This window comes from Jatropha curcas, chromosome 11 (genome assembly GCF_041381405.1).
Source record: "Jatropha curcas cultivar XTBG-Jc1 chromosome 11, XTBG_Jcur_1.0, whole genome shotgun sequence".
In the NCBI taxonomy this organism is placed as follows: Eukaryota; Viridiplantae; Streptophyta; class Magnoliopsida; order Malpighiales; family Euphorbiaceae; genus Jatropha; species Jatropha curcas.
The window spans coordinates 2,253,851-2,275,005 of record NC_143161.1 but is presented as its reverse complement, the minus strand read 5'-3'; the positions used below and the strand labels follow the sequence as shown (position 1 = coordinate 2,275,005).

Sequence of the window (21,155 nt, the reverse complement as noted above, 5' to 3'; positions counted from 1 at the left end):
TTAACTAAACGCTCCTGACACTGTATGCTTGTGAGTTGTGATCTTCTTTTAGCCCTAAAGAACCAGACCCATATAAATTAATAAATATTAATAGCAGAAAATTGCAGTCAAATTATAGTGGGGAGGATTATTTTAAACTGGAGAAACTTAGGTACACATAAAGTGGATATAAATAATAATAATAATTAATTAATTACTAATTTAATAAAAATGGTAGTGATGAAGTGGGAGATGAAATTAATCCAAGACCCCTTATTTATGAATGGCTTTTTTTTCTATCATTTTTATTTAGAAAAATTACCATATTTGGGTAGTAAAAAAAGAAAAGAATATTTCCTTTATAGTGATTGTACAAAATTATAACCAAAGACTGAAAATACAAGACACTGAAAAGAAAGACTGATACAAATTTGCGAGACATCTTTGAGAGATGGGTCCGAGTCTGAGTAGATGGCCCTCATGAATCATAATGTGTTTTTTGGAGGACACATTGCCTTTTCTAGTACCACTTGTTTGCTATAATGCTATTGCCTTATCAGAATAAATTAAATTGCACATAAATATCACTCACCACAGAACAATGAATAATATACAATAAATAAATAATAAATAAAAATCACTTACTCTAACTAATCGGATGCCAAATGCAAAGTTTCCTGAGGCATAAAGGAAATAATAAAATTTATCCTTTTGGTCGAAGAGAATAAAAATCATTTCATTGTACTTTGCAGGTTGGGTGCTTTAATGAAATAATTTGATTTTTTTTTTTTTTTTCCCTATATATGTGTATAGTTTCAGGTAAATGAGTTAATTTTGGGGAGAAGAGTGAAAAATTTTATTACCATGGGTAGAGTAGATTTCACTCATGCTATGTGCTAAGCATGATGAAGTTGATTGCATGTATATAATATGTTGTGTTTGGAAGTTGGAAGCAAAAAACTTGACTTTTGAAAGCCACAATAATGTGAATACATATATAAATATGATAGGATACCAATTTTAAAATTGAAGGAATTGGGTAGAGTTTGCTTTTTGAAGAAGACCTTTTGTTTTATTTCACCCAAAGCAAAATTTATGCTTTGCTTGTCTCTTATTTAAGCATTCATTTCAATCATAAAGTTGATGTTGGCTATTAAAAATTGTTTTCATTACTATTGCTGACAATGGCATTGTCTTAGTTGAATATATATATATATATTATCCAATTTCTTAGAGTTATTTCTTGATGTTAGATTACTGTTTATGACAATATCTTACTTCAAATTAATGCATTCCAACACATTAATTTACCTTAATTCTTTTTTTTTTTTTTTAGAAAATCACATTTACTTTATTCTTACATTTATATAAAATTGATAATTTCATTTTAAGAATATATTTTAACCCATAGTTTAGAATAAATGCATTCCACAAAATTTTATAAAATTTATTTTTAAATTTAAATTTTCATATTTGATATTTAAAAAATGAAGATATGAATTCAACAAACCAAAACATAATCAGTGGTAAGTGCATATACGACCTGATAATAAATACAGATTGGTATCTCCCATTCTTCAATCTCAAAATTTTCTACAAATTCAATTTTACAGATTTGAATATAATTATTAAACTAAATTTTACCATTCCAAATGAATTTAACAAATTTAAATAATCTAAAATTTTATGATCAAATTATTCATTTTTTATCCTTTTGAAATTATTATATCAAAAGTATTTTATAAAATAAAAGTAAATGATTTTTAATTTTTATTTTATTTCACACGTGAAAATTCATTTATGTTAATTTATTTATGAATAAATTTCACACTTTGAATTCATTTATAACAAATAGATAGTTATTTTTCAAAAAAAAAAAAAAAAAACAAATAGATAGTTAATTTCAGACTTGGACTAATCTTTTGATGGTGAAGTGAAGTCACTGTGCTAGAAAGAATGTGTGGGCATTTACTATGCGCCTAGTAGAGAATAGAAACTTACCTTCTCGGAAGGTATACTTCCCCTTATTTATAAGGTATCCTACACCGATCCTTCTTTTACAAAATTTAATGAATAGGATATAATTACATCATAGAATTCTAATTTTTGCTGTAATTTCAGAAGATAGTGACAACTGTCTTAGGTAATGTTTCCTAATATTTAAATATTTAATTTTGGCTTCTGCTGAAATTTTGACGGAGATAAATTCAGATCCTTCTCTTTGATTACAATGTATACCTAAATTTACAAAATTGAAATATACCAATAAAAAAAAATGTAATTAGTTAGAATAAAATAGTAAAATTCCAACTAATTAAAGCTGCTCAAATATATAGAGATGTACTCGTTGTCGGATTTCATCTGCCTTTTTTAACCTTTCAATTCATCGCTTTGTCCTTGTCCTTCTATTCTTTCTCATTCAAATCCTTTTTTATACTTTCCTTGGCCCGTCAACATTCCTAAAGTCTTGTAAAATCAAAAATAATAATAGTAATTTCAGCCCAAACAAGAAATTTTATTTATTTATATTTTTTTTATTAAAAAAAGAGATTCTCAAGTTTAATAAAATCCTTTCATATTAGATGTATTTATTCACCAAAATAAATACATATTCAATATTTTTTATATGAATAATAATCCATTGATATGCTTCAAAATTAATTTTTTTCTTCCAATCATCTTAAATATATATATATAATGAAATTAATTTCCTTGAAAATGTATATTACAAAGACTTGACTAAAATATGCTCTCATAGGCAGCTGTGACACATCGTGAAGGAATTTAACTCGTACTATTACTCAATTCTCATTCAGTGTATTTAATAAATCTTCGCAAATAAAAAAAATTTTAAATTTCTAGATTAATATTATTAATGAAGATGAAATTGACCTCAATGTTTATTTTATTGTATGGGAGATATAGCAGCCAATAGGCATTCATGAACATTGACCTATTATAAATATTGTAATGTATATGACGTTTGGTTTCGGTTAGCTGTTGGGGTAATTAAAGGGCAGACTGTTCAGTTAGTTGATTGTAGTGTCCATTAATTATAGCCTTTCAACTTAGGATTTATTTAGTTCAAAATGGCTGATTATTTTTCAAGAAGTACGCTTTTAAGAAAATTATTTTTCAGAAGTATAATATATATGTGTTTAGTATGTAAATCAACTTCCTGGAAAGTAAATTGCTCTCAAATTACAAATTATGATTATACCTATAATATAAATTTGAGTGGACTTAAATAATATGATAAATCGGTGAATTCATTGTATTTAACTAAGGAAGTACAATTTCTCTTCTCTTGTGTAAAAGAAGTTTGATGATCTACTTTTCATGAAGTAGAACTGATAATATAAACTAAAAACAAGCATTTTATTCACTTCTCGGAAAGTTGCACTTCATCTCACCTCCTCTTAAGCCATATTGATCTCATATTTTTAATATTTCGAAAACCATACATAATTCTGAAGAAAATTTCTAAAAATCAATAAATAAAAAATGATAGATGGAATAAAAATGAACAAATGAATTGATTTCCTTTCGTCTTACAAAGATGGATTTGCTTTCCTTTTTTCGTTTATCCAAAATCATCACTTTTCTATTTAAAATTATAATTAATTTCCTAATTCTCTAATACATTCCTTATTATCAATAGTTTTTTCTATTTAATTTTTTATTGGAAACATCTAATATTAGTACGAGGGTATAATATGAAAAGTGTAAGTAAAGTTAAATATTTCAATTATATTAATTTTTTAAAATTTATAAAAATAAAAATAAACATATAGGTATAGAACGAATAGAGTATATGAAAATGTTTCTTATTTATCATTGATCATATTTTGCACTTTTTTTTTTTATTGTTGACACATTAATTATGTCTAATAAAATTATATATATAATATACAATGTTTTTAATAGAAACAGATTATTAATTTATACCGAGCAAGCTTAAGGATTGAGCAACGTAAGAATCAAGCAACTAATCAGAACTAAGCAATTAATCAAAATCGAGCAACTAATCAAAATCGAGTAACAATTGTATTCGTTTAAATAAAAGTAATGTTTAGTCGAGAGAGTCATTAAAAATCATCAATTGCCAAGACCTTCACTCAACATTCATAGCTAAGATCTTCACCATAAATGTACATTATCAATTATAATTTGATATGTATTATAAATAGTCGTGTAAGAAATTAGAAATGACATCTGATCATTTTTCACAATAGCCATATCGATATTTCTTAAATGTTTTAACAGGTCACTTCTATCGATTATTAACAACTATATGTATTTTTTTTAAAATATAATATTAGAACCTAAATTACTAATTTATTAATTTTGATTATTAATAGATTGGCGCGGTGGACATATGATTTATTAAAGATCGACGAGGATGCAGCCTACACTCCACCCCCACCAAGTGACCAACCATTTTGAACGATAGAGAAGCACATAATTATACATAGGCATAGCAAGGAAAAAAAATATACTGTGAAGATCTTGTGGGGGACAATTCCATATACGATTCGTGATAAATTCCATCACCACACGTGGGTTGTGGGCCCTCGTGTTTTCCATGCAATACCAAGACAATCACATCACTTTTTTTTTTTCTTATTTCCTTTTTAGTGCCAATAATCAACCATTAATATTGTAGCTTTTTTTTTTTTTTTTTGTCAAATTTTAGTCCTCTTTTCAAAAATTTTTTTTTTTCTATATACCATGGTTTTTAAAATGGAAGAGTTGCATCCAATGCTTGGTTTGATAGGTCATAGTCATAGACTTATAATTGAGTAATTCTATAATATCTTATTTTATTTTGTTAGGTACAAATGAAAAGTATTACACAAAATGTATTGCAAATTGGGTTTAATTCAATTAATTTTTTCATTTTTTGTAAGAATATAAAAAATGACATGTCTTAGATTTGAATTTAAAGAAAGTATTATCTATATTATATGAAATATAATAATTTTTCGATCTGTTTAGCTTTTAGTGGGTCATAAAAAACATCATTCACAACCCTCTTATCTTATTAATAGCTAAAATTCAAGTATGAAATCATTCGGCGAGAATTTGAAATTTGATCATTGATTTGTTGACCTAAAAGTTTCAGTTTTTCATAATGCAATAATCAAGACTCATTTCAATTGCAGTAAGTATGTAAAAAATGATGCCAAGGTGTAATTTAATTAGCGAAAGCAGAAATTTTTTTAACTCGAGATTATAAATGGAATAACTTTTAACGTCACACCACATTATCCCCCATCAAACGAATTAACACAATCTATAATTTTTTTACGTCCGTGTTGTATAAAAAAAATTATAATATGTGAAAACTACATCTTTGCAAAAATCATTATATCTAAACCCAATTAATTATATGATTATTCAAAATCGTCTCAAATCGGATGAAAATAAAGATAGTAAATGAGAAGGTAAAATGTTATTGTCATTTGCTTTTTTGAAGCATAATCTGTCTCCCGAATCAATAGACAATCCCTAATTCCTAAGACTAAGAGTGCTCCTTTACTTCCAAAAGTTAAAACTTTTGCTCCTATTTCTGCACAGCTTCCTTTTTTCCCCTCTGCCCTTAGCCATGTATATGCCATAATTAGGCAAGAGAACAGGTCCTACCATTTTCTTCTTTATATTATGTCTATGTCGTACCAAACAATAATTTAGGCTTTAACATATCTTTTTTTTTTTTTTTTTTTTAAATTTACATTATACATATATTTTTCATTTTTTCCAAATTTAATGATGTCATGAAATCATAATATAAATGGATGATGTTTTCGTGTTTTGCCCAACTTTATTAGAGTAGAGTCATTCCATTTTAGCCTTAGCCCCTCCATTTCGATTTCCTCCCTTTTATTGGTAGCTGAGCTCAATTTCTTTTCCTTTTTATTGAAAGCAGTGCTCCATTTTTATTATTTCGATTCATCTCTGGATTGAATTGGTTCGGTGCATATGTTTGATACAAATAATAATGTTAATTAATTAAAGGTCCTATTATAATAATATCATCGTTATAAAGAAATAGAATTATAAATGAACCGAATGTTGCTGCAATATTTATGTCGAGAAAAAACTTTGCTTGAGATCGGTAAATGAGATGAGCTTGAACTCAAGACTTTTTTTTGTTAACAACCAAATATTATGAAAATAATTTTATGATGGATTGGATTTAAACATTTAATTTGTTATGAATTTTATTTATGTTATTAATGTAGAAGGTTCAAATGCAATTAATCTGAACAGGGCCAAGGTTGAAACGCAATTTGCAGCGTTTAGTCATTCAATGAAAAAGTAAAGAGAAGGTATATTATAGTGATGCACTGAAACTCAATTGCTTTTATCATCTACATACTAGAAGATAGTGATAGTGATCAACAATTATAGTAGACATTTCCATGAATGCTATTCTCTTTTTTGCAATACTTTCCCTAACGGCAAGAACATCCATTTCACGTGAAATGGCCCCCACTCTCTCCTCCAATTGCCTTTCAATATTTTAATTTTAATTTTATAAAAAAAATTCAACAAAATTACAAAAATTGTGCATATTTTGAAAATCTAAATCTCACCCATGATTTATTATGTTTAATGCTAATAATTAATTACATTGCGGGGTACATAATAAGATGTAACTCTCTTCTAGTCTTGCCAAAAAGATGAGACAAACTCGAGATTTCTCACTCCTTATATAAGTGAGAAAACTAACTAGACCACACGTAGTTTGCATGTTTGTCACTATTTTACAATCACGGATCTATAAATATCCAATAGCGAGTCTAAAACAAACAAATCACTCCATATTGCTTCCTAATCCTAAATTATGCCAGTTGTAATTGTACCATCAAAACTGTTTATGCATGTGATGTTTGAATAAATTGGGATCACATCTATATATACACACACAAAGGGATTGTAATTTGGCAATCTAATCAAGCATAATTCTTAATGTAATCACAGTTGATAGCATGTGAAATTCTTTGGAGTATTGTGATTAATTTTAGGTTTCCCTATCTATCAAATGAGATTATATAGATAGGCCACTAGTACGCACAAATCAAATTTAATTTAGTCAAATTTGAGTTTGAAATTTTCTTTGCAATTTAATACATATATATATATATATATATATATATATATATATATATATTCAGAATTGTTTTTTCTTTAGAAACATTGGATGGAGAAGTTAAAGTGTATCAGTCACTCACTCTTTTCTCTTTTATCAATTGTCTTTTCTTTCTTTTTTCCAAAGAAAGTCAGTTTACACTATCAATATCATGATTCGTGCACATTCAATTTAGACTACTACATAGGGTTGTTAATGTGTTAGCTATTAATGCATGAGGCCAAGTGGGGGGAAATCAATTCTTAACACATGCAAACTCCATCACCGATCTTTTTTTTTGTTTTTTTTTTTTTACAATCAGGATGTATGATCTCTTTTAGACGGAAAGTGTAAAGATTTTTACCATTTCAATAAATTGTACTTCTCAAAAATTTTATAGATTTGATTTGCTTATCACTTTAATTAACACTATTAATATTTTTATTTTTATCGCGTGGGATTTGATTAAATATATTTTTTTCCTAAGAAGATTGGACGGTCATTTCCGTCCAATGGAGTTGAAATATGTGGTAGTTTTTCTTAATTTTCTTTCCTAGTGTACGGACTATTTCTTATTTTGATAAATAGTCATTTGAAATGAATGTTCAGTTGAATATCTATTATATTATTTTTTTTTTATTTTTTTTTCCTCAAGACCACAAATTTTAATTATACTTTTATTTCAAAAATATTTTAAAGTCAGAGATTCACTACCATTTGGGCTAATATTAGGAATCATATTATTTTACTGTATGATATGATATGAAAAAAGAAAAAAGAAAAAAAAAAGCAACCTTCAGCACATTATTCTCCCCATGAAGTGTCTAAGAAAAGAGAAGTATACAAATCACATAAAGAACAAAATAGACAGACAGGAAAACGAAAAGAGGAGCAAGAGGCCCGAGCCTCAGACTCAGAGTATTGTCTCTTGTTGTGATCGGTGCTTGGCCCAATAACCCAAATCCGAGATGGTCCCAAGCCAAATTTGAAAATGGGCCAGGCTAACGGACCATGTGAAATGGAAGGGAGGAAGAGACTTTGTTCTTGACTATACAAGGCCAGGCCCATTAAAGTAAGAGGCAACGAGGTTAGTCCGTCAATTTTGAAAGGTTTGCTCTCTCTACATGAACAGCAATATTCAAAGGACTTTATTATTTATAATATACATTTTTAGGAAATTATTATTCAAAATAAAAATGCATATATACCGCTCTATACATGTAAGACACATGAATGATAAATGCAGTGGGCTTTGAATAAATGATGTAATTGGATTTGGGATGAAACTAGCACGCACAGGGTACTTGAGATATCAATGTTTGTGAGTGAGGAGGCATCAGCTAAGGCTTACCCTACTTTCTTATTGATAATAATAATAATAATAATAATATTTTCAAAAAAAAAAAAAAAAAAACAAATAATGCTTCCCAGCCCTCCTTAGCAGTCCAGATACAAGGAGTGGGGTACGTTTATTATCTACTCATATCCTTCTTTTTTATTTATTTTTAAGACGGTTTGTTATTTTCGTTATGGGAGCCTTCCTCCTGTTCTTCATCTGTCACCATTGAAGTTTTGTCCCCGCTCCTACATTATTATTATCATATCTTAACTTACCTTGCTTTTTATTTCCTTTTTTGCCTCGTAAAATTGAAATGAAAAGGTTGTATATAACTTTCCCTGCTTTTTTAATAAACGAGTAAAGGGCTTTCAACGAGTATTTACTTATTTTACGATGAATTTATCCATTAATAGATAAATTAAATGTTCTTAACGTAAGAATATTTATTTTATCCATAAAAATGTAATTCTCGATTTCACTCAAAAGAGAAAAATATTGAACCAATTTATCTTAAGATTCATTATTAATTATATAGCTGCTAAGTTTTTCAACTGATAATGATATAACTTTAGGGAGGTCTGGCCTGCTAATTGGGAATAAAGAGATGCATAATTATAAATATAAAAAATTTTAGAGTTTGGATCTAATCATGTAGTAGGTTTGCCATATAGTATTATTTTACTAGTGGTGTGAGAAACTAATTACTGATTAGCCTTTCAATAATGAAAAAGCAGACGTACAGAATGCATAATGGCACCATTTTTTTTTTTTTTTTTTTTTGTATTTTCATTCGATAATATAATTGGTCTGTCATGCTATTACCCCAAAATTTATTCCCATAATTCAATTTTTTTTTCTCAAAAATTGACCTAAAAATAATTTATTTTGGTGCCCATTAACATCAAATGATTAAAAGTCACCTCAAAAATGAGTTTTTTTGGTTCTAAAGTTTCCATCAAATTGATTATTAATTAACTTAGTCGGAAATAGAATAAAAAAAAAAAATTACTAATTCATTGTTGGTCCAAGTCCTGTTTTTTGTGCATCAACCAAAGATCTCCAAATCCCCAATCCCAACAACTGCTTATAATAAAACCAAATAAGACAATTAGTTAATTAATGCCTAACAAATTAGGTATTTTCTATTATCATATAGGGGCTTGGATCCACTCTACTGGATTCATTATTAAAATTTAATGTGCAAATCCTAATGAAATCTTTAAAAAATACACATAACTATATATCGCAACTCAATAATGCTCACTTAATTTTTTTTTTTTTTTTTTAAGATAATTGAAACTTATGCTAAACCCTTGGTCCTGAGGTAGAGTGAAAGCTAACTAAGATTCTAATCTGGACGGCTAATCTAAGTCAAAGCTTCACCAAATCTCACATAAACCCACGAGTCAACTCCAGTGACTGACAAGTGACAGAAACTTGCTCAACTTATTGTTATTCTATTATTGATTAATTATTAAAGTTCTGGCTTGGTTATTTTATAACACTCAAAAAAGAAATTTAAATTAATTTAATTCTACAAATAAATTATTTGTATACGAAGTAAACCATCTTAGGTTGTTTTTGTTTCGACTTTTGAAAATAAATGACAACAACTTACTATATAGTGATTCCAAGTTTCTGTTGACGATTGACAATGACTTATTGCCTTCTGTCGAAGTAGGTCATCGTTTTAGGTCAACTCATTGCATCTGCCAAATTGGGTTAGTTAAACCTTCCTTTATTTAAACATTGGTTTTATATTTTAATTTAATTGTTATTTTAGAATAATAATAATAATAATAAAAATAATAAGGAAATCCTTGATCAATTTTATAAAAAGACTTCGAAATAATAAAATTTTATATTTGTAAATCAAGATTATAATATATATCTTTTTAAAGTCACATTAAAAAAAATTATATAAATTCAGGAAAACACGGATTATTTTAATTTTGATGCTCAATTGTAATTCAAAAATTAAACTTTGTGACTATTATTTTTTAAAATAATAATATGATGTTACCATATATTATTTATTAATTATAGCATATCACTCCAAGCTTAGTTTCCTCCTTTAAAAAAAAAAAAAAAAAAAAAAAAAAAAAAGCTTAGTTTCCTATTGAAGTAAGTACCACGACAACGTGCCTTTTGGTTAAGGGCGATAATTGTTTAATGGGTTCGTTTAACCAAGATGATTTTTTTTTTTTTTTTTTTGAAAGACGTTGACCACTCTGATTATTTTATTTGTAATTCTCCCATTTAAGTTTTAGAGTGTGAAGAGTTTTGGCTGGTCTGTTAAATACATTTGTTTTTCAAAAATTGAATACGTGTTTTTAAGCTTATATTGGTATTAGTTCAAACTCTACTTATTAATTGAACGGTCCATTGATTATTTATGACTATATTTTAATTAATACGTGAATCAAACCCTAACATATCCACAAATATGGAATGGATTACTGAAAATAAGCGCATTAGTTAATTAAGAGCTATATCAAAATGGTAAGTAATCTGGATTAGCAAGAGCAATTAGCATCATCATTTATGAATTAAAGACCAATAAATCTCCTGTTTTTAAATCTTATGTCAATTCCCACATTAAATTAAATTCCAGAAATATCACTTTCGCCCCATAACAATAAATCTCGTTCGCCCACTTTCCAGTTTCCACATGTTGTTCCTTTTTTTTTTCTTTTTAAGAAAAATATTTTTCCATGGCACTGATTTTATTGATTTTGATAATTAAGCCTGAAAGTGATAGAAAAACTGAAAAATAAAATAAATTTAAATAAATAATTAATCCTCCTAAGTCCTAACCATTACAATTACAATTTTAACCAAAGCAACCCCTGTGAAAAACCGAAGGAAAATCTAAAGAATTCATGGAAGCCACGTTGTCCGTCCCCTTCCTGCCAACTACTCTCTTCGCTTTCCGTTTTCAAGGACAGCCAAAGTCATTAGAACCAAACAGGAAGGGCAAAAAGGTCACTCAGTAGAGCTTGACACTGTTCGAACAATGATTTTCCAATGGAGGAATGGCTTGCAGAGTTGGCAATGTCTCTCTCTTGTTCGTTCATCGTTTCTTAGCTCCTAAAAACAAACACTAATTCTTTCTCTCTCGGCAGTTAAGCTGCTTAAATCTCCCCACCTACTCTGCTTTCGCTCTCTAAACAACGCATTCAATCTCACTTTTCTCTCTCATCATTTCTTCATTTATTGTTCTTTCATTCATTTCTGTTTCACTTCATTCCTTCAATTATATTCTTATTGCTCTGCTTCACTGCTATATCTTTTATGTGAAAGTGGATATCTCTCTTTCTTCTTCTTCTTCTTCATTTGGAGAGAAAGAAAGAGCAAACCGAGCTTATTAGAGAAGAACAGAAAGTAAAATGCCTTTGGTAAGGTTTGAAGTGAGAAATGAGTACGGGTTGGGTCAGCCTCACCTCTACAAAGAAGCAAATCGTGAAGATCCTAAGGCTGTGTTAGATGGTATCGCGGTTTCTGGTCTCGTTGGGATCTTGCGTCAATTAGGCGATCTCGCCGAGTATGTTTGTTTATTTATTTTTTGCATCTTCACATTTCACTCCTCCTCTACTCTACTTTGATGGTTGAGTTTTAATTTAATATCAATGTTAGTGAGATATTTGGATTGCATGATTAAATAAGCTTCAGCCTAGTATTTTTTGAAGTAAATAGGTTGATGTTCATGGTGATTGAATGGAAAAATGTGTTTTTCCTTCTTTTATTAAGATAATGATATCATTTCTCCTTTCAAATTTTTTATTGAACTTTTAGCTTTGTAATTTATATAGGAGTAGAGGTGAAACAGAGAAAATGAAGAAAGTGTGAATTCTAATATATGCATTTCTCCGATTTATTTGACTATGCAAATGATTTCTGAGAAGAAAATGTGAGCTAGCAACATATTTTTCTAATTGTGCCATTATTCTGCCCAGGCGTATCTCAATCGTGTCTATTACCATGGCTTAGCTTAGTTAGCAGTTGTTGATTGAATGGTGGGATGTTGGTAGTGATTAGGTCATCAGTCACAAGTATGTAATGTCACCTAAATTCATAACTTTAGGGACACAATATTTCACCTGTAAAGTTTAGGGTGCCACAAGAATAAAACTTTAAAGTTCAAGGGGCAAATTTATGCATTAGGCCATCCAACTAGATAACAGCATAAGAAACGACTACATGTATGTTATTAATTATGTTTAATATTTTCATATTATTGTTCAATGTCTTGGTACAGGGTGACTGCATTATAATTGGATTATTGCTCATTCATGACTCACCAGATAACTTTATCCATGCATGTGATGGTTACCCGCATAGTGTGTCTATGGAAAGAGATACCTGTTGGTAACTCTGCTTATGAAGAACTATAGTGTCTCTGCTGACCATAGGATGCATATATGATAATTGCTAAGTCTTAATTTTCTAAGAAATGCAATTGTTAATTGATGACTATTTGTATTTGATGTCTATAAAGAGAGATTCTATGATTCAATTATTTTTGGTTGACAACTGCAGTGGTCAATATGCTTACAGAAAATTTAATTTTTAATGCTTATTTTTAAATGAGTGTTTCTATCAACAAGTAATTTCGCTAACATATCATATTTCACATCTTCATAGATTTGCAGCAGAGGTTTTTCATGGCTTACAGGAGCAAGTAATGACTACAGCTTCTAGAAGTCATAAATTGATGGTTCGTGTGCAAAACATTGAAGCTTCACTGCCTTCTCTGGAGAAGGCGGTACTGGCCCAAACAAGTCATATACACTTTGCATACACAGCTGGTATGGCTCTAACAATCTGATATAGAAGCACATTAAGCATTGTTATTCTGTCTCTCTGTGATTGTATTGAATCAGTGTCGATAAAATAAAGTTTCTCAGGCTTTGTTCGCTTCATTCTGTTTTATTATGATATCTTATATGTCAAATATTTATGACACCTTGCCCAAGAATGACAAGATTTAAGCTGATCGGTGCCCAAAAATTAATAGTTTTTCACCTTCAAAAAGAGTTACATTGGTTGAATAATTTTCTTTCCTTTCATCATTGGTGCACATATATTAATAATACAACCTTGATTATTGGAGTTTAGGAGCTGATTGTATATGTCCAGAGTACTTCCATAGTGCCAAAATATCATGTATTGGAAAGTTAGCTGTATGTTCAGAAAATTCTACAGCATCCTGATATTGGTGCATATCATATTTTATACAATTAAATCTTAATTTTGGTCATTTAAGTATCATCCCCGAAGTTTTTGACTTGTCAATTTTGGAGTGAAAATGTTTTTTTGTAATAAAACCAATCTATTCCCATGCTTTTATTATTTGGGTGCTCACCTTGGCTAGACTAACTTACAAAGCAACTTGAAAATTAATTAGATACAGCACCATTGCTTGTATAGGTTGCTGTTAGACTATTGGTAGTACTGATTCAAATTTAAGCTTCCATCACCCCCATGCGCCTTTTAATGCTTAAGTAGCTTCCTAGAAATTTATTCTGCCATAATCATATTTCTATTAGTTTATTCAACTATTTACAAAAAGCAGCTGCCTTGCAGGTTCTGAATGGCGTTCACGTATTCAAAATAGACAAAACCATTTCATCTACAATGACTTACCCCGATTTATTATGGACTCCTATGAAGATTGCCGTGATCCTCCACGTCTATATTTGCTCGACAAGTATGGCCATTTCCCCTCCTTCCTAATCTGAATGAGTGGCAAATGTAACTGAATTATGAAGCTTAATATTAGATTGTAGATGCTATCTCCTTTTGCTTTTCCATCCAGATTTGATGCAGGTGGCCCAGGATCTTGTTTGAAGAGATACTCTGATCCAACCTTTTTTAGAAGAGCATCGGGCAACTTCAAGGAACCAGATGCTGAGAAAGTCCGAAAAGAAAAGAAGAATCGAAAGAACAAGGTATGTTTTTTCACTAAAAATTTTTCAACCATCATGAGAAGTGTTTTTATCTAATTGTCATTTCTGATACAGCAATATGCTTTTGGGTTTGTTTTCATAAATTAGTTTGCTTATAGGAGTATTCAACTGGTAAAATTGTTACAAGCAGCACTAATTTTTGCCTCCAAGTGTTCTTAGCTAATGTGCAGTAATACTTTCTTAATTTGCATTCATTCTTAATTAAGTTGTATCTGTATTGAGGGCCTAGTTTTTTCCTTGTATCTTGGTATGTGTATAATTAAATATACAAACATTGCTCTTATTAATATTGTTAATTGCATGTAAAAAATGGACAGAAAAAAAGATCATCACATAGGAATGCTGACTTTCTGCGATCTACGTCAATGTCAAATCAGAGTGGCAGGTATATTATCTAGTTGAAGTAACTGTTTCCAGATCAGTTTGATGAAATTGACATTTGCATGACATTTGATGTTGCAGAATGCAGTTTACTACTCCAATTGTTAATGGGCGGACTTCTCCATCTCGTACAGCCTCCACTGTTGACACGACATTAAAATCTGATCTGGGTGATCATTCAAATTCTTTTGACTCAAAAACTGGATCAGCTTATGTTGAATGTGTTTTCCATTTAAGTTCCACCATCCAACCTGAAGAACAAGAATCTAAGGAATTCTCTCCAGGGTTCATGCATCATATTGATATTGCTGATTCAATTTTCCCTGATGGACGACCCAACATTGCTACTGATAATTTCCCTCGCAGTTCATCACCTGAGCCAATTGCGCCTAGTTCATCTTGCGATACATGGGATGAGAAGACAGAAATAGTGGAGCCTAAGGGCCTAGACTGTGATGTAAATGAAGGTCCAGAGATGTTTACAACAGATTCTGATCTAGGCATTCGAGGGGCGGAAATATCCAACCTTAGCAATCCTGATCAAGTAGAAATGGGTTCTGATGATGAAAATATTCAGAAATCAAGCATTGTTAGGAATGAGCTTGATGAAGTTGAAAGTGAGCCAGACAATTACGAGGATGCCCTTAACACCATAGAATCAGAATCTGAAACTGACCTTGATTGCCAAACGAAACATGAACTGGAGCAATGTTTCTCCAATACTCAAAATGAAGGAATAGATGAGGAAATAAACAGGGTCACAGATGATGTTTTAGATGATTATCCATCTAAATTTGAATCTCATATTCCTTTTGATATTTGTTCTGACGAAGGAAGGGCCTGTGACTTGCCCAACTCTGATCCCTCAAATGGTTTTATTGACGAAAATACATCTCATGTCTCTGGAGAACCTTCTCCTTCAGACAAGTTACCAGGTAATGAAAGTTCTACAAGTGTCGATCCTCTTGATGGTCCAAAAGTAGAGTCTACTGTCAGTGACCCATCATCGTTTGGCTGTGGAATAAGTGTCGATCCTCTTGATGGTCCAAAAGTAGAGTCTACTGTCAGTGACCCATCATCGTTTGGCTGTGGAATAAGTGTCGATCCTCTTGATGGTCCAAAAGTAGAGTCTACTATCAGTGATCCGTCATCATTTGGCTGTGGAATTTCAAATGTAATGGAACCATTGAGTGATAAGACTGTAAGCACTTCCTACAAGTCTGAAGATCAAGACAAGTCTCAAGAACAAGAGTCTCAAGAATCAGAGGCTGAATTGTCTAGTGTTCATTCAGTTTCATTTTGGACAAATGGTGGTCTATTAGGACTTCAGCCGTCCAAGCCTCCTGATTTTGCTGTAGCAAGTACACCAAGTCATGATTTTATGACAAGAAACAAAGGACAGGTAGTTGTTCCTCCAAATCACACTTGTATGCCAGCCAACGATGGAGATAGAGAAAGACCTGGCAAATTGTATGAGGATCCTGGAAACATGGAAAGAGTTCTGAATTCTGAACGTTCCAATTCACAGCACGAGGATAAAGATAACGAAGTTGAAAAATCAGGTGATTTTCATCGTAATAATAGATTTGATCATCCTTTTGGGGGACGAACGAATGTTACCAGTGTATTGAATCCGGGAAAAGAGCTGCCACTTGATGCAGACATCAAAGCCACACCTACTGAGACAAGCCTGGAAATTATTGAAAACTCATCCCAAGTGTTTGGACTTGGACATAGATTACTTATTAATGGTTTTCGTAGAACGATGTCACTTGACTCGGCCAGGAAACCTGAGTCGGCTGCCTCACTAAAAACTGACACGGTGGAGCAGAGGAATGGGCACCAGAGCTTTGCGTATCGTGCAACTCCAGAGAAAATATTCAATGAGAAGTTTGGATATAAATCTATTGCAGATTCACTTCCTTCCTCACCACCCCTAGAACATATGAAAATGTCTTTCCACCCTGCTGGTGGCTTTGAGGCTTCCAAATTGAAACTTAGATTTCCTGATGGGAACCACAGTAATGGAGGTATTAGAGATATGTTCCCATCTTTTCAGTTGGTCCCAGAGCCTGCCGTTCTTTTACAAGAAGCGGGTTCTGATTCTGACGATGATACCTTCTGTAGATCATCTCCTTATAGGTCAGATGATTGTCTTAGCCGCTGCTCTGATTCAGATTCTGAGCAATGGGAATCTGGGGAATCTCCTGAAAACAAGGACCATGAGCTATATGATGCTTTGTGCAGAATATCGTCTGTTGAATCTGTTTCAAGCTCTTTGCAGCCTGGGACAGTGGATAACAATGGCATTCACATGGATTCGAGACTAAAAAGTCTATTTACTGAGAATGGTGCAGATCCATCTTTCTCTTCTTTGCTAGATCTTCCCAGTTTTGATGCTGTGAACCCTATACTACAGGGAAAATCAAAAGATGATGTGGATCAAGGGAATCTCATAGAATTGCAGAATCCTAGAGAGTCCAACCCTTCACCACCACCTCCTCCCCCAGTGCAATGGTGGGCTGCAAAACCTGCCTCTTACATAGCAGAAGACAAACCGAACACAGCATTTGAAGTTGTGAATGAGCAACATACGCCTGGTCTAAAAATTTCAGGTTCTACAATATCTCAGCAACATAAACCTGCCCCATCCAATGAGCAACAAACAGATGAAACCTTTGCATTTAAACCAAATGGCAAGGTATAGCAGCTTCAGTATAAGTACATGACTGGTTTCCTCTTCAGATATATATATTTTTTATACATATAAATAGGGAGAAAGTGGGAGTCATCTCTATCATCGTATTTATTTTGTTTTCAACAGCAGGACCGGCAGAAGTTGAATGTGCAGAAAGAAGTTAACCTGCCATCAAATGGCAAAGAGATGGATGAAAAGGAAGATTTTTTGCATCAAATCAGAACAAAAGTGAGTGAGCTTTTCTAGTTATTTTTTGGTTTCTTTCTAGTTTACATAACAAGAGTAATGCTGAGATTAGATTATCTGTTTATAACCGAAACGCAAGAAGAAATTCAGTGAAACTGGACTTCTAGTCTAGAACTTTAAAAAAAGGGACATCAGTTGCTATTCCCAAATCAATGCAATAATCCAAGAAAGATTCACTACTTTCCCTGCTAACCCTACAACCATTCTGATCCCTGATCTGCAAGTTCTCTCATGAAACCTTGTTTCATTCTCATTGTACATCTAATTGTAGGATGAGGACTATCCTACTTGCCTTCCACACTACCAACATTGCTTTAGATTCATCTCTTGCTCAGTTATCTTAATATAGTCCAGTATCTTCCATTCCATTCAGAGCCAGTTCAAAATTTCAACCACCATGCTAGCTCACTACTAATTTGATACAATTGATAATTGCGCTTCTACATTTTTAACACCGTAACTAGAGATGGAGGCCAGATCCTTCAAAATCAAGTAGCTATCAATTGAGAATCTTTTAATGTGGAACCTACAAAATCACTAAGTGCATAGCTAGCTTTATGTTCTGTAGCAATAGCTGTACTCTTTGATGGCAACCTTTACTTTCTATTCTAACTCGTCCTTTGACTCTGCCAACCCAGTCATTTACTCTGAGACGCACTGTGACAGCAAGGCCTACCTTCACATCGGTTCCTGCAGCAAATGACAAAGTCACTGCAATTCTAGAGAAAGCAATTGCAATCCGACAGGTTTCAGTTTTCCTCTTTATCATTTATTCTCATTCTTTCTCTCTTGCTATTCATTTGTTTTCTTGTTACTATTCACAATATCAAATTTGACACTGGAGAAAACATGTCAGGCTGTCGGGAGTGACGATGGAGAAGATGATGATACTTGGAGTGACACTTGATCTTTATTCAAGTATTGTGCAAGTTCTTGGGAAGCAAATCCTTTTTGTAATTTTGAATTCTTGTAGTTGAGTAAATTTGTATTATATATATATATATATATATATATATATACATGTGAATAATCTCAGTTTCTCTGTGTAATTAATCCGTAGGGTTTTGTTGCTCAGTATCTTTATGGCAATTAATTAAGTTTTCAAATAGTTAGGATAAAAATGCTAACAATGAGTTAATCCATAATCATGTAATGAGGCACTTATTTATGCTTGGTGCCTAGGAATATTATATGATAGTTCCAACACTACTTATTTTGAATTCGTTATATGGTTTCTGCTCTGTTGTTCAAAGGACTGCTTGGTTTTATTTTATATATAAAAAGCTTGACCTATCACCTTTTTAAATATAAATGTTTTATGAGTTAAATCCAATTAACTCCCTATCTTTTAACTAAAATCAAAACTTTAAAACCAAATTAGATTTTGCAAAGTGGTAAGTGGAAACTACTTTCGGTTGCATAAGTTGAAAGCCTTTTCTAAATGAAGGTCAACTTTTATTTCTTTAACTAAACAAAAAAGGACAAAAAAAAAAAGTTACTGTTTTACAATTTCCTCGTTTCTGCAAAGGCAACTGATCTTTTTATTGAACTTTTAACATGAAATGGCAGTTCAAGTTGATATTGAGAATGAGTCTGATTGGAGTAATATTTTAATCATCTTTTCTTTCCTGATCTTAATCGTTCTAATCAAGGAGTAAAAGCAAAAGATGAAAGAAAGCAGAGCACAGGTTCTCTGGAATCTTCCAATGTCATTAAGTATCAATCCTATGTCATTAGTTTAATTAATCTATCATGGTTGGCATATGTTGAAGCATATACATTTCCTTAGTTATGTTTTATCTTAACCGGGAATATTGGGAATAAGCGCATTTTTTTTTTTTAATAAATAAACTTATAACTAGTTGACAAATACTTGATGCTTATTTGCGTTTTTAATTAATTAACGATGGGATCAAATTCCTAAACCACGAGTTTCTTAGGATGCATTTTATTATTAATTAATTAATTAATGATAATTAACTTTACTCACTGATTGCAACTTGCGAGAAGCTGCAGGCCGGATGACTTAACTTGAGCAAGCCAAATTAGTTTAATTAATTGTTTTTTTAATTTCAGTGGAATTGTGATGTATCGGTCCATCTTTTTTATATGAATTAATCTCCTTTCGGATATAAAACATAAATGCTTTTTCTCCTTTTAAACTTTTCAGAAATCAAATTTTTATATTTTCATTTTTACGAAATTGAGAAAAAAAATTAATAATAGACAAGGAAAATAAAGTACACCCATATAATATATACACAAAACAAATGGAATCAAACAAATGCATAAGACATGTATTAATGTAGAATTGATATTTTAATTAAAAGATTTGTTCTCAGTAGCATTTTCACTTCATCTCCATTTTAAAATAACAATAATATTATTAATAATTAAAAATGAACAGTCTTTGCAGTAATAGTTCTCACTTTGAATTATATGTCTAAATACTGAGGGTAAATCAAGGATTGGCCCATCTTTTTTGGCATGTGGCAATCATTTTTAAAACATTTCACATGGGAATGTAAACATAAGTGGCCCACCATCTAAGCAGCCAAGTACTATCAGAAATAAAAGTAAAAAAAAAAATAAAAATTAATTAATATTACATAGAAAATGCATGCATCTAAAAATAATAATAATCTTTCTTTGTTTATATTAGTTTGGGTTTTAGTTGCTTTACTATCAAAGTTTCCAATTTGATCTGATTAGGCAAGAAAAAGGAAAAAAGAAAAAGATAAAAGTGCATATAATAGCAAAATAAAATAAAATATTAATAAAGGAGAAAGCAAAGACTTTGCTGCCTCATTTTATTAAAGCAATTTGATAATGAAGAGCCACAACAACAAGCAACATGCTTCTTTAATCTTTTTCCATTCCACCTTTCCAATCCATATCTTAATATTTAAAGCATAATATCTTTTAAACATGATTTGGGCACTTCATTATAGTGCTCATAGCAATTCCTTTTTTCTTTCAAGAGCATGAGACTAATCACATTCTACCGCCAAAATCCATAATATTCCAAAAAAGAAAATCTATCGAAACAGTTGTAACGAACATAACCATTAATTTCTCATATCTCTAATAGTCGAATATTAATTCTCTTTGTATTAAAAACCTCTATGCATCTTTAGCGAAATATGCCTCACCAAGAATAAATTTTTGTAAATATAAAATCAGATCCAAAGATGAATAGATTATATTCTGCACTTTTGCCTTGCATGCACTGAAAAGATAATTAGTATATAATAGTTCCTCACTATCACTCTTTCTGTCTGGCTTGATCATGAGCTGCCCAAAATCTTAAATAATTAAAAAAAAAAAAAAGTTTGAGTACCCATGCAAATCACTATAGTGGTGAGCCTTTTTTTTTTTTTTTTTAAATAAATAATACTTTGATTATTT

At 31.0% G+C, this 21,155-nt stretch overlaps 1 protein-coding gene across 2 annotated transcripts; it reads left to right on the top strand.

Moving 5' to 3' along the window:
* Positions 1 to 11,358: 11,358 nt before the first annotated feature.
* On the top strand, positions 11,359 to 18,967 carry WAVE2 (SCAR family protein). Of its 2 annotated transcripts, none has more exons than XM_089716450.1 (9): positions 11,359 to 11,997; positions 13,098 to 13,261; positions 14,040 to 14,163; positions 14,272 to 14,404; positions 14,740 to 14,807; positions 14,885 to 17,504; positions 17,631 to 17,729; positions 18,386 to 18,493; positions 18,604 to 18,967. In XM_089716450.1, the coding sequence occupies exons 1-9, from the start codon at positions 11,843 to 11,845 to the stop codon at positions 18,652 to 18,654; spliced, it is 3,522 nt and encodes a 1,173-aa protein (XP_089572576.1). In that variant the 5' UTR covers positions 11,359 to 11,842; the 3' UTR covers positions 18,655 to 18,967. The 2 variants fall into 2 exon arrangements, with proteins under 2 accessions (XP_089572576.1, XP_089572575.1); XM_089716449.1 differs by having other exon boundaries at positions 11,361 to 11,997; positions 17,628 to 17,729.
* Positions 18,968 to 21,155: the final 2,188 nt, after the last annotated feature.